The sequence below is a fragment of the Salvia splendens genome, chromosome 9, assembly GCF_004379255.2.
Source record: "Salvia splendens isolate huo1 chromosome 9, SspV2, whole genome shotgun sequence".
NCBI classification, from domain to species: Eukaryota; Viridiplantae; Streptophyta; class Magnoliopsida; order Lamiales; family Lamiaceae; genus Salvia; species Salvia splendens.
This window is the reverse complement of record NC_056040.1, coordinates 5,842,210-5,856,032: the sequence shown is the minus strand read 5'-3', so window position 1 is coordinate 5,856,032 and position 13,823 is coordinate 5,842,210. Positions and strand designations below refer to the sequence as shown.

General features: G+C 33.3%; 1 protein-coding gene and 1 pseudogene across 1 annotated transcript; both read right to left on the bottom strand.

Annotated features, from left to right (window-relative positions):
* Window positions 1–3,003: 3,003 nt before the first annotated feature.
* On the bottom strand, window positions 3,004–4,809 carry LOC121746998 (zinc finger protein WIP2-like). Its single transcript, XM_042140971.1, has 2 exons — window positions 4,278–4,809; window positions 3,004–3,500 (listed from the first exon to the last, which is right to left on the bottom strand). The coding sequence occupies exons 1-2, from the start codon at window positions 4,707–4,709 to the stop codon at window positions 3,066–3,068; spliced, it is 867 nt and encodes a 288-aa protein (XP_041996905.1). The 5' UTR covers window positions 4,710–4,809; the 3' UTR covers window positions 3,004–3,065.
* A 3,893-nt stretch (window positions 4,810–8,702) lies between these two features.
* Window positions 8,703–10,190, bottom strand: LOC121749051 (annotated as a pseudogene).
* Window positions 10,191–13,823: the final 3,633 nt, after the last annotated feature.

Genomic DNA, 13,823 nt, shown 5'->3' with positions numbered 1-13,823 from the left:
TGGTCCAGACCCAAGCCCAAAGACCAATTGCCAAGATCGGGACCGGGACCGCCAGCACGGGCTCGGGCGGGCAGCGGCGGCACGCGCGTGTGGGCTCTTTCACCCATCTTGTTCTACTATAATTATTAAGTAACATAAAGTCACTTAATTTAAACACATTAAAAGATGTGTTACTTCTCCAATGTGAGATAATTAACACTAGTTAATTATTCCCTAAGCTCAAACTTCAAGTTTTAATTAAATGCTAATTATGCCCAACTTTAATCCACTATTTCTCACTCACCGAAAATCGGATTAGAGAAAGTGAATATACTACATTTATCTACGTAAAATGTAGATCGACGCTATATCATTTAATTTTACAAAATTAAATGTCTCGTCATATTTATTGTTTGGTCAAAATCCATTGACCGAGCATATTTAATCCATGATTTTACATTCTATAATTCATTATCCCGCTCTAAATCAAATTACAGATGCTTTTAAAACTGTATACAAAATACAGAACAATGGCAACGATCAAGCCCAAAACTCCTACATCTACATGTCATATGAGCTATATTTATAAACCTTTACCACAAATGGGAAAAGTCATAACTCAATGTAGAAAAATAAAAAATCGGATGGAATGTGCCATCACAAGCCAATATTGCATTCGGTCTTAGTACGAAATTTTCGAAGTACTCGTCGTGATATTATGTCTCGGTTCTCAATTTCTATTTTCATAAATTAACAATATCAAAATAATGTCACATATTTATGTATATGTAGCAACAATGTGCAGAATATTGTAGTAGTACTACCAAATATCAAAGAATATAACATTAATAACTGATGTGCAAAATATCACAGTATAATGGATGTATAGAATATTAACATATATATCAACAAAATGATTTCATATATTTTCACATAATTAACCAAAAATTCCCGAATATGACAATAATAACCATTGTACATAAATCACATATGGACATACTATTCGACATAATTGTCCCAAAATGTGCATTGTTATTAATCGCGGGGATGCACAGACTGGGACATGAATCAGATATGAGAATATCATGAAACCAGAGAAGAGAGTCTCACATCATAAGTTATTGCCCACGCAAGGGCACTGATCGGGTCCAATTAGGACTTGCATTATGATGCACAATATACAACCCAAATGGATCACAACCTCTTTGTGCAATTAATATTTGAGATGAATCTATACTCCAAAAATTATACAACTTTCAAGAAATTACAATGTACAATATACAATATTTGTATAAAGTGAGACTAAAAACAATGTACACAATATTTGAAATGATTCAATGTTTGATTGTACATATAAGATAGTGCAAGAAAATTAGATAGAGATAGTGTTTTCGGGCCGAAAGTATGATAGTGTCAAGATAGTCTTTTTAAAATGTTGTTTGATACACAAAATAGGTTTTATGGATACAAAATTGTAAAGACAAAAATACCCTTATATATTTTATTTCTTTATAGATCTTAATGTACAGAATTTTTAATTAATTTAATTATATAATTGGTTAATTAAATAAATTGAATGACTCACGATTGATTTGGTAAAATTGATTTAATTATTCTTCATTAAGGTACATAATTACACGTTAATTATATTAATCTTCTTCAATCTAAATCCTAACAATTCCATCCTAGATCATATTCAAAATATCATAAAAAAGAAGATTTGTAAGACAACACAAACCCATAGAATTTTGTCGATAGAACACACAACAAATCAAGAAACTCCCGCCCCAATCCACGAGAAATCGATGAGTTGCGAAAAATAAAAAACTAATGTAGTTAGAAAAATCCTCATCTACGGTGGATGAAGAAACCTGTCGACGGGCGAGAAACTACAATCAAACAACGGCGAGGCTTCGAAATCGTTTGGTTCTCGTCACTTCCCCCTAAGAAGAACACAAAAGAGGCTCAAATCAACAAAATCGGTCGCGGGGCGGTGGATGTGTCTGACAGTAGCTCGCAAAAGCAACACCACTACGACTACCGGGAGAGATGATGGAAGCATTGTGGTCTTCTTTCTTGGTAGAGTAGAGAGAGGGTGAGAGGAAGAGGGAATTACAGAAGAGAGATATGGTAAATTTGAGTTGCAGAAGAGAGAGAAAGTAGGGGTGGAAGTGGGTGAGAGAAGAGTGTTGTAGAGAGAGAAAGGAGGGCAATTATAACTATCATGAATAAAAAGTCTACTATTGGAGGATTTTAGTGAGATAGTGTAATCCCATATTTTTGGTTAGTCCACTGAGCCTAGGCGGGCTTTTTATTTTTTTCGGGCTTAGTGATAGGGATATCATGACAACAAACACAAGAGATACACATGGATAAGAGGGACTATCTAACCCTATCATGATAGGGCAACCAAACCAACCCTTTAGTAAAACAATAAATCAGTACTTCATAGTAGTTCAAATAACAAACCATATATATATTTAACTCGTTTTAGAAACCAGTCACAAAATCAATACATTCCAAAACAAATGAATCAGTGTCAGATCAAACTATACCTTTGGTTTCATGGATTTCTTTTTTTATACATGTTCCACTAGTCATTATTAATATTTTAATCGGTTGATTTTAATCGATTTAATTTCAACACTAAATGTATTTCTCTTCGGTGTTAGTTTTTCGACGATTTGAATGCAGATTTTGTGAAATTCTTCATGCTGGCTTAGAAATTTGTTTGAAATTATTGTTAGTGAAGGTGGAAAGACGAATAATGCTGATTTTTATGAATTTATGAGAACTAATATTTTTTGTTACCTATTTTACCCCTCTGCGTGGATTCGTACTATATTTTCGATCCTGGTAAAAACTCTAAGGTGGTATATATATGAACCATTTATTTATAGCTATACTATATTTTCAAAAACTATAGTAGATGCATCTTTTGTGCTTCCTTGCTAGATGAAGCGAGCGAAAATTCTAGTATTTTTTTTAAAATTTTAATTATTAATGCAGCTACTACTTTATACGTTCAATCCAACAATTTCGACATTATCAAAATAACATTAAGGTCCATTTGAATTTAGTAACCTCTAGCTAGAAGACTCATTATGATGTTCGATTTGAGACGCAACGTCCTCCTCTTGGAAACAACGGACCCCATAAGCGTCGTGGCCATTCCCGAAGGCCTTAATGTGGTCCATGAGCGACCTCTTGTGCTTGAAATCGGATCCGCACGTGCAATACCAGAGCTTGCCACAGTTCTTCTCGTGCGTTCTCCAGTCGCCCCTGACCGCGAAGGCCTTGGCGCATTTCCTGCATACGAAGGGCTTTATCCCATGCTTCCTCTTGTAGTGTGTTTGGAGGGTTCGGAAATCTTTGAGAGGCTTGCCTCGCGGATGGTCTATGTTGTTCCTGCACCCACCCGCGCAGCAATAACACGGGAGCCTTAGCATTGCCGTTGGTTGCGCGCCCCTTAGAGATTCCGCTCCTCTTCGGTATTGTGAACCGTGCCCCCACATATGCATCTGCTTGCGGACGGATGCACAAAATTAGTTTCGAAGAAGTTCAAATCGAATTTTTTTAGATAATGAGAGGTGCTATCTATAATAATAAGAAGAAGAAATTCAAAAATACATTAGAAAACAATCTTCTAGCATCGATTAGAATTGTCTAGCATGTCGATGAGTTTAAGTATAGTGATAACCGCAATAAGGTCACTAAGCACTATTAATATGAGACTATTGTTGATCTTGTTGTATTAAAAAACTGAAAGTAAAAGAAGTACAGTAGTATCATACATTACTCTAATATAAAGCCAAAATATGGTTAAATTGTGAAAACTAAATTAAGGAGCAATTGGAAGGGTGTGTGATTTACAAGGAGGACAATACTATGTTCAATTGTGTCACAAATTACAACAAATTAAATACTCCATTCTGCACACCTAGGAAAAAATGGGTAAAACATTCAGTTTACACAAACCCAGAGTGTGAAAGTTACAAATTAACTTCAAGGACAAAAAGCATGAATTGAATTGGTGGTGTTGTTCAATCAAATAAAGAGGTGGCTGACCAGGTAATCAGTTGGGCAGATAGATTTATGCAGATCCCAAAAACCCTCTTAACTCAACCACATAATAATAATTCACTAAAGACAAACCAAATTTTCTTCTTTTTTTTTCTTACTGTACTAATATTGATCTGATTTTTCAGCAACTACCCTTTTCAAGAAAGAACAACATTAGAAAAGATAAGTTCAAAAACCCTAATTCTCAAAAGTAAATGGAATGAATACATATATACCTGCATGTTATTGTATCTATTGAAAGTCTTGAAGCAAAGAGGGCAAGAAAACTGGGTAGGTCCGATCAAAATCTGGGAGGGTGTGGGGATCCAGTACTGCCCCTTGTTGAGAGGGTTTGTGTTAGCCACGGTGACCTCTTCTATCTCTTCATTGGCTGCGGCGGAGGAGGTGGAGGAGTGGCCGGAAGTTGGATCTGAATCGGTGAAGGGAAGCCCTAAGCTGAGACTGACTCTCAACCCTTGGTTGTTGTTGTTGTTGCCGTCTAGTTCCAAAGCACTAGAAGAGGATTGATCTTGGTGATCGGACGGCTCTAAACTGAGGAGGGGGAGAGCCTCTGTCGGCGGCAGAGAGGAATTATGACAAGTGAAGGTGTAAGGAGTGAAGTGGTTCATGGAGGGGTTGAAGAAGTAGTTGAAGAAAGGATCTGTCATAGTTAGCAAAAAATGCAATAGTTAGTGTAAGAGAGAGAGAGAACTAGAATATGGATGTCTAAAAATATGGAAAAGGTGTAAAGAGGGAAGAAACACCGCCATATTTAGGCCAAGGGTTAGATAATTTAAGAGATGTGAATCAACTACTATATATTGTGGTAAAGTTATTTTTGTTGTAAAAATAATTTGGTGGTAATGTTGAAGTGATAAGACAAGTGAAATGTGACTAAACACGAGGAATTAATTTGTGATCATTAATTATTATCCTCGTTAATATACAACAAACTATTTGTGTCGCAAAGTAAATAATTAATGTAAAATAGTGATGTATAAATACAACAAACTTTGAATTATATTTTGTTTTAACATTACTTTTTTAAAAATAATATACTGCCTAGAGATTCATGGTTAAACTAGAAATGGAAGCAGTCACCATTGACTATGGTTCGGGCTTGAGCCGTAACTGAGTCTGAAGCTATGAATTAGACAATCAGGTTAAGAAACCAATTTTTTTGAATTGTAAACTAGTGGTCAATCGAGAAACTAGGATAAAACAATGAAAATTAATGGTGAAATGTTTTTAAAAAAAAAACAAAAACAAAAACAAAATAAAACTATATAAAACCTACTGGATTTGAACAAAAATTGTCGATCAGAAAGGTCGTCCCCCTTCACAGGCCTATCCCAATTCCAAGCTCCCTAAAACCAAAACCGACAGCGTACCAACCTAACCACATCACTAATGTATGCCCGTACTTGTACACGGTTCCAGGTCGAACCAAAATTTGACCGTAAATTAGACAGTCCGATTCTATAATTTATAAACAACTACAAATCGAGAAACCATCTATTTTTCCCGAACACGTTGCGCGAAACCAGAACCAGCGGTTTCGGCCTTGGAGTCCATAGGCATGAGTAATGTAATGTCCGGCCCATACCCATATCATAAATTTATGGGCAAGCATCCACCCATACGCTGTGCTCCAAATTTCTGAGTGATGTACTACCAATAGTAATTGCATTCAATATTATATTAGTAATTTGGCGTTTCTTGGGAAATAGTAGTAGATAGATAGATAGATACTCCACAAAGATGCCAGGCACAACAGTACGATTTCAGCAAGAGAGAGAGAAAGTGTACTGTTTGAAGAAGTTTGATTAGTCTTGACTTCCACATATACACATCAAAGCCACTGTTTCTTGTCTCTCTCACTCACTGTCTTTCTCTCTCATCATGTAGGAGTATCTCTTTCTGTACAATTCGCCTTGGCTTCTTGAGACACATCAATGAGACCCGGATGAGCAACATTCATTCCAGAAAATGCTACTCTCTTGTAACTATCATGCTTTTTTATTTCATTCATATTTTTCTCCACAAAAACTATACTCAACTGCATTTACAGATTAGTACTCCCTTCGTCCCCTAATAGGAGTCGCTCTTTGACCGGGCACGAGTTTTAAGAAATGGAGAGAAAAGTTGGTTGAAAAATTTAGTGGAATGTAGGACCCACATTTTTATATTGGTTTTATAATAAAATGTGAGTGGAGTGAGTTAGTGGAATGTGGGACCTACTACCATTTATGGTAAAAATGAAGAGTGACTCTTAATGGGGGACGGCCCAAAATGGAAATTAGCGACTCTTATTCGGGGACGGAGGGAGTATTATTTATGATATCTTCCTACTTTCGCTACAAAAACCTTATCTACCTTACCTACAATGCCATATCCAAGAATTTCGGTTTTAGGGTACCATAAATAATTATAGCGTAAATCTTCAATATTTGATCCTTTTTCTTCTTTTTAATTTGTTCTCTCAATCAAAATTTTTATTTCTATTTTCAATTAAGATTATACTTTGTATATAGATGTGAATTATTTTTAAATTAGTGTTACTACTACTTAAATGACATTCATTATTCAAAATAAAGGTTCTTAGATTTATATATTATAGATAAATTATTTTAGCATTAATAGTGTGTTATCTTTTAATAATCTATCTTTTTTGTGGGTTATTTTACCAATAAATCATCATTTGGCTATTTGAGCAATGTTTCAATTATTTACAAAAAAATAGAAAATAAAAAAAAATAAAATACAATAGAATAAATTAAAACAAAAGGTTAATATTAAAATTCATTAGAAAATAACTAAATGCATAATGCTTTATAAGATAAGAAATTGTTTTAAATATAAATGCATAAAATGTATAAGATGAATTTAAAATAAATATATGTACAAAATAAGACGCATTAGAAGAGAAAATGAAATTCATTAAAAATAATGAAAATACTTTTCAAGAGAATTAACTAATTTGAAAAGAAATAAAATAAATGCATAATCTTTTATTAAATTGCTAAAATACATTAAAAAAAGACTTAAAACTGAAAGAGAAAAATACAAAAAATGAAGAAACTAAAATAACAAGAAAAAAGGGACTGAGAATCCGAACTGAGTGGGAATCAAACTTAGGCTACAAATTTGGTAAAGGAAGATTCTACCGCTGGGCTAAGGAACTAACTTGGTTATTTTCTTAATATATAATGCTAATATTTATTTTGGGGTACAGTTTGTACCCCTTGTTCCTTAGTGGATAAGCTCACTGCTTACCTACCTAGCTAAGATTTAGGATCTCAATTAACTACTATATATAAGGGTTTGATGTCAATATATAATGCTAATGCGCAATGCTTATTGCTGATTTTAAGAGAAATGAGTATATATGAAGTGAAGATGAAGAAGACTGCTAATTTTGCTAATTTTATTACGGTTTTAAACACTGGAATGTAATATTGGAGTATGTTTTATTTAGGGCTATTTAATTTTTTTTTATTGTTTATTGTATAAAATAATAAATTGTTGTAAGTTCTAATCATAAAACTAATTTAAATTTATGTAAAAGAATGAGTTTTTCTACTATATGCATTAATGTAAAAAAAAATTAGTGTCAAGTTGTGTATTTTTTTCTTATTTAATAATCATTACTATTGATTAATTGTATATATAATTTTATGTTCATGTAAAAATGAGTTTTACCTCAACTTAAACACTTTTTTTCTCTCTAAATTTTTATCATTTTCCAAGAAAAATTAAGTGTGTCTATAATTTTATGTTCATACAAAATGAGTTTTTTCCCAATAAATTAGGTGTTTAATAATGATTAAATATATAAAAAAATATGAAAAATGTTGGTCCTGGTGGATGCGATCGATAAAATGTTAGTCTAACCAAAAAATCAATTAATGTACTTTTATTTAAAATGATAAATTAAAGAAAAGATAGAAGGCCGGTCCTCTTGTGGTGGGCTCCATATTGATGGTAAAAATGGATTTTGAGAGACAAAAACACTGGCGACAATTGGGATGTCTAGCTTTCTTTTGTTCAAGGCGACGAACGTACGCCTATAAATTATAGGCTTTTATTTAGAGTCGTATGCAGACTAGAATCCTTGACCAAATGGTATTCCATTGAAATAATGTGATACATGTATTTATTTCAGCTAGCACGTAATGTGATACATGTAATTATTTCAGCTAGCACGTATCTTTATACTCTCTCCGTCCCACATAATTTGACCCAGTTTTCCATTTCGGGACGTCCCACATAATTTGACTCATTTCACTTTTACCATTTTTGGTAGTGGACCCCATATTCCACTAACTCATTCCTACTCATATTTAATTATAAAACTAATATATAAAAGTAGGACTCACATTCCACTAACTTTTTCAACTCACTTTTCATTACATTTCTTAAAACCCGTGCCCGGTCAAGGTGTCCCAAATTATGTGGGACGGAGGGAGTATATTAATTCTAGCCTAAAGGCCCTTTTTGATCTTAAACATATGGAGATTTTATGATTTTGATCCAAAACATTATCTTTTGAATTATTCAGTCCCTCACAAATAAAAACGGGTCATATTTAGTCCGAATTGGACGGAAATGGTTAAATTCAACGGTCAACGAATATTAATTGAATTTTGACCGGATAATATTCAATTAACTAGCGCCACCCCTTTCTGGTTCGCCGGCACCGGCGTCGCCCTCGAATCCCTAAGATTCCAAAACACAATCTCCGGCACATATTCTCCATATCCCTTCTCTTTATACTTCCTCACTATCGCCTCATAATCCGTCTCCCATGGATTCGCCGACGCCTCATCGAATTCCATTTCACTGAACACAAACATCCTCTTTATCATCTCATCCGCCTTCGGCTTCCCTTTCACCGCCACTTCAAGTATCACATCAAACACCTTCTGGAAATCAGTGTTATACCCCCATTCAATACTTTTAACAGACTCAGTTTTCGATTTCAAACTCTCCCCTTTCAAATTTTGAAGCTGTGGATTTTCGCTAAAAGTGATGAGCTTCCCCTTCCATGGCTCCTCGCTCAATTACGACACCAAAATCCCTAGCGCCACCGATACCTTCATCGGAATCTCATACATACTCCCTGAAACATCACTGATTGCAAGGCAATTGCTCAATTTCCCAATCTTCGCCATATCATCCAACATTCTCCTCTACTGCAGCTCTGCCACTTCGTTGCCATGTTCATCATCCAACGATTCGATTATCTGGTGAGGAAGCAATGCTCCGGCAGCAATAGTAGCTTTGCCGGATCTCATTCTCCCGAGATACTCACGAAACCTCTCCTCATCATGAATTAAGAATAGTTCCATGTAGTTTTTCATCGCCACGGAAGCGACTCTGTTGTAAGGCAGAGATCCCCAATCGTTGGCGCCGATGTAAACCTCCGGCAGCTACAACGCCTTCCGCAGCTGCAACGCCTTCCTCAGCCGATCCCTCACTCTATACGCATAATACGCCTCCTCCACGCTTTCATACTCCGGAAACTCTGCCACTGGAAACACCTTCTTCGCTATGGTCTCACACAGCAGCGTGATTCTGTCAAACGACGAATACAGAGAGGGGCACCATTTCGCGGCGAGGTTAATTCGGTTCAATTTCCCCAATTTCAACATCTCCATATTCGTTCTCAACCGATCCGCGAAGAGATCGGAAATGCAATCGTGCAGGAACCTGAAATCGGCGTCGTGATTGAATCTCTCCACCGCTCTCCTCAGCTGAATATTAATTGATTTGTAAAAATAATAATAAATAGTTAATTGAATATTAATACGATCAAAATTTAATTAATATTCGTTGACCGTTAAATTTAACCATTTCTGTCCAATTCGGACTAAATGTGGCCCGTTTTTATTTGTGAGAGACCGAATAATTCAAAAGATAATATTTTGAACCAAAATCATAAAATCTCCATATGTTTAGGACAAAAAAGGGTCTTTAGTCTTAATTCTATATTTGGTTATAATTTAATTTGATTTAGTGCTAATATAGTACTTATTTCTTATATTTTAATAAACTTTAATACATTGCTCTTAGTCTATATATCGTAGGATTATATTGTGCATTGATTGAAATAACTAAACTAGTGCTAGTACTATAAAATGCTCCATTTCTATTATTCCAAGAAATTACTCTATCTTGTTTTCCAACAAATTTTAATATATATTGCATGTTCACCTTCGTTCCTGGAGAGGCATTTCTTTTTGGCACGGGATCTAAAAAAAATTATTTTAAATGAGTTAAGTAAGAGGAGAATAAAGTAGAAAGGAAAAAAGGTAGAGAGATGAAGAGAGAGTAAAATAAGAGATGCTAAAAAAAGAAATGACTCAGCTACAGACCTATAGTGGGACAACTCAATAAGAGCATCCACAATGGCGGATGTCCCGGCGGATGTCGGACCGGCGTGACGGACGTCCGCCATTAGGCAACATGCATATGGATACGGACGTCCGTTGCGGACACCGGAGTTCGGCGGCTTTCCGGGACGTCCGTCGGGACGTCCGCCATTGCGTTGACACGACGGACGTCCCGGCTGACGTCCCGATTTTTTATTATTTTTTGTGGATGTCCGTCGAGATGTCCTTGAGGATGTCCGCCATTGTGTAGTGGATGTCCTTATGACGTGGCAGTGCAGTAGGATGTCCTTATGACGTGGCAGAAGGTGTTTTTGAGAAGTCCGTCGGGATGTCCGTCCCATTGTGGATGCCCTAAGGAATACGACTCAGAGGAGGGACGAAGTGAGTAATATATTGAACGATTATATTAATTCTGCAATATAAACTAAATTAGTTTGCAATTAGTAATAGTATCTTATAATCGAATCATGATTAATATATTAATATGATGTACGATTATATTGGTCTCTGATGGATATATACAATCACCAAATCTTAAATGTATTGTGCTCTTAATTGCACAATATTTGATATTAATGGACACAGTATGGTTGGGTGATATTACTTTATTATTTTCAAAATGTGTAGTCTTCAAATTTGTAATATTCATTTTTATAATTAAAAAAATTACTCATGAGAATTTTGAGATACATATTTATTGATTTTTCCTTTATTATACTTATTATTTAATTATATAGTAGTACTATCTAATAATCTATAAAAAATCTCTTGAGAATGAAGAGGCAGTGCAGTGGGATGATCGAGAGTCGATGAACCATAACCACCGGCGACCGGTCCCGTGAAGTTCACTCTATGAAGATGACATTGGTCTCATGATGCGGTAGTTCTGTTCTGTGTAGAATTATGCCTCAATATATCAGTCTATTATTCTTCGCTCTCTCCTAACATGTAGATTTTCATTTTTGTTTTGTTATATGGCTAATTTATTTAATCATATTGGCTTAAACTTGAATTAATATATGGGCTTTTGGAATTATTTAGGGTGGTCGTAACCATGTAAATGGATTGGCTCATATGAGGCTTCAAGTGGGCTGCCGATTTGGGCCCAGTATTTGGTTCAAACGTATCCTTGATTTTCATAATTAATATCCCAATTTCCTAATTTAATTATCATCCAAATCACATAAGCACATTAAAATTTATAGTAAAATGAAAAATGAAATATGACCTCAAATCACATAAGCACGTTCTGATACTATATCCATATTTAAGTAATGGGTTCATTATTCATGGCATTCTAAGCTAGTTTAATTAATGGCACTGTTAAAAACATCGAAACTTAAATTACACGTCGCCTGACTATATTGTAACTCTATTGCATATATTATTCTATATTTTCTAATAAATTTACACTATATATATTTTTCTACAGCCAACTATATTGTGACTATGTTGCATTATTCTATAAATATATATTGTACTACATGGTCCCCAATATACAGCAATTGAATTTGAGGTCATATAGTAATAATTGAAGTCTTATGCATAGAAATGATTGGATAAATAAATGTGGTTGATGTGATGAAAGGATGAAGAGGAAGAAGACTTAAATGAAGTAAGAAAAATAGACATGAAGGAAAAATAAGAAAAGCCAATTTCAAAAAGGGTAGTGATTTAGAGACATAATGTCTCTATGACATAATGCACCTATGTCACTTTGCCATAACTATATTTTATATTGTGACTAATCTACCCTAATATCATATTAAATGGATATATATCTAGTTAAGGAAAATTGTATCAAATTAAATACATTTATCTAAATGCATGCTCATTTATTAGAGATAAACGTGACTCATGCATTAAAGTTATAAATGGATTTCAAAAAAATCATATGTATATATATACTTATGTCATGTTAATTTAATACTTATTTAAAAAAATATTAATTCAGATTATTTATCATTATAGTAGTATTAATTAACACACTATATAACTAAAATGTTATATTTAATTATAAAATAATTTGATAACTTAATGTAGTACTACTATTCTTTTATATCTTGTTTTTTTTAAATATTCTAAATATACAACAATGAAATAATTTATTTTAATATATGAAAAAAATAAAAATTAAAACATTTTTCTTCTTCAAATTTGAATTTTATAATAAAATAATATAGTTATTATGATGAAGAATTTTTGCGTTATCTTATTTTTGTGTTATTTTCTATAGCTTTTGTCACAGGTGAGGCTTTCTTAAGTTGCAAACTCTGATAACTTATCAATGCAGTGAATTAAAAATGTCAATACAGTGACATTAAAATGACAATAAATAATTTTGTTGACATTTCAATATACTGTGTTGATATTTTAATGTCACTGTGTTGATATTTTCAAGAAAAGTTATTGTTTTTGAATAAAATTTATTATTTTAAAAGGATCAATAATAGGTTTCTATTTAACATGTGATGACTCAAATCCTTTGGTCTATTGGATAGATAGAGAGCTTGTTATTTACTATACTTCACCATAGAATAAAGAGTATTGTTATTGGGAATAAAATTTACATTTACTATGAAAAATTAGTGTTTAATACTATATAAATTTACTAATTTAGTTTGTTGCAAATAAAAGTTATTTATTGCAGAAAAAAGTTATTTATTTTTGTTATTTGACAAGAGATTGTAATTGTTAAAAATATATTCATTTTAATTAATAAAATATTAAATCAATAAAAGCATTATTGTAACAAATACTACCTCCGTCCCACAAGAATTTACACTATTTCCTTTTTAGTCCTTCCCACAACAATATGCACTTTCTAATTTTGGAAAGTCATTTCTCTCTAATGAGGTGGAACTCATTCTCCACTAACAATACTTTAATTACTTTTTCTCTCTACATCGCTCTTACTTTATCAATTTTACATTAAAACTCGTGTCGACCCCAAAGTGCATATTCTTTGGGGACGGATGGAGTAATAGTTATAGTTCTAGTTAAGTGAAATTATTGTTCCAATAAATAAAATTTATTATTCTTATGAATAACATTTATTATCCCTGTAAATAAAACTTAATGTTTTGGGAATAAAAGTTATTGTTATTGCAAATAAAAGTTACTATTTTGAAAATAAAGTTACTATTCTCATAAATAAATAATTTTGTTCTAATGAATAAAAAGTTAGTAGTATTAATTTTGTGAAGAGACAAAGCAAAGGGAATTAATCAAATGCATATTTTAATTTGTATGTGATAAAATGATATAAATAAATTTTTTATTGTTATAGAAAATTAGAAATGAGCAAATTGGAAAAGAGATAAGTTGTTGATGTAAAACTATACGTGGAGAAAAAGAAAATGAGAATTCATTGATGGAGAATTATAA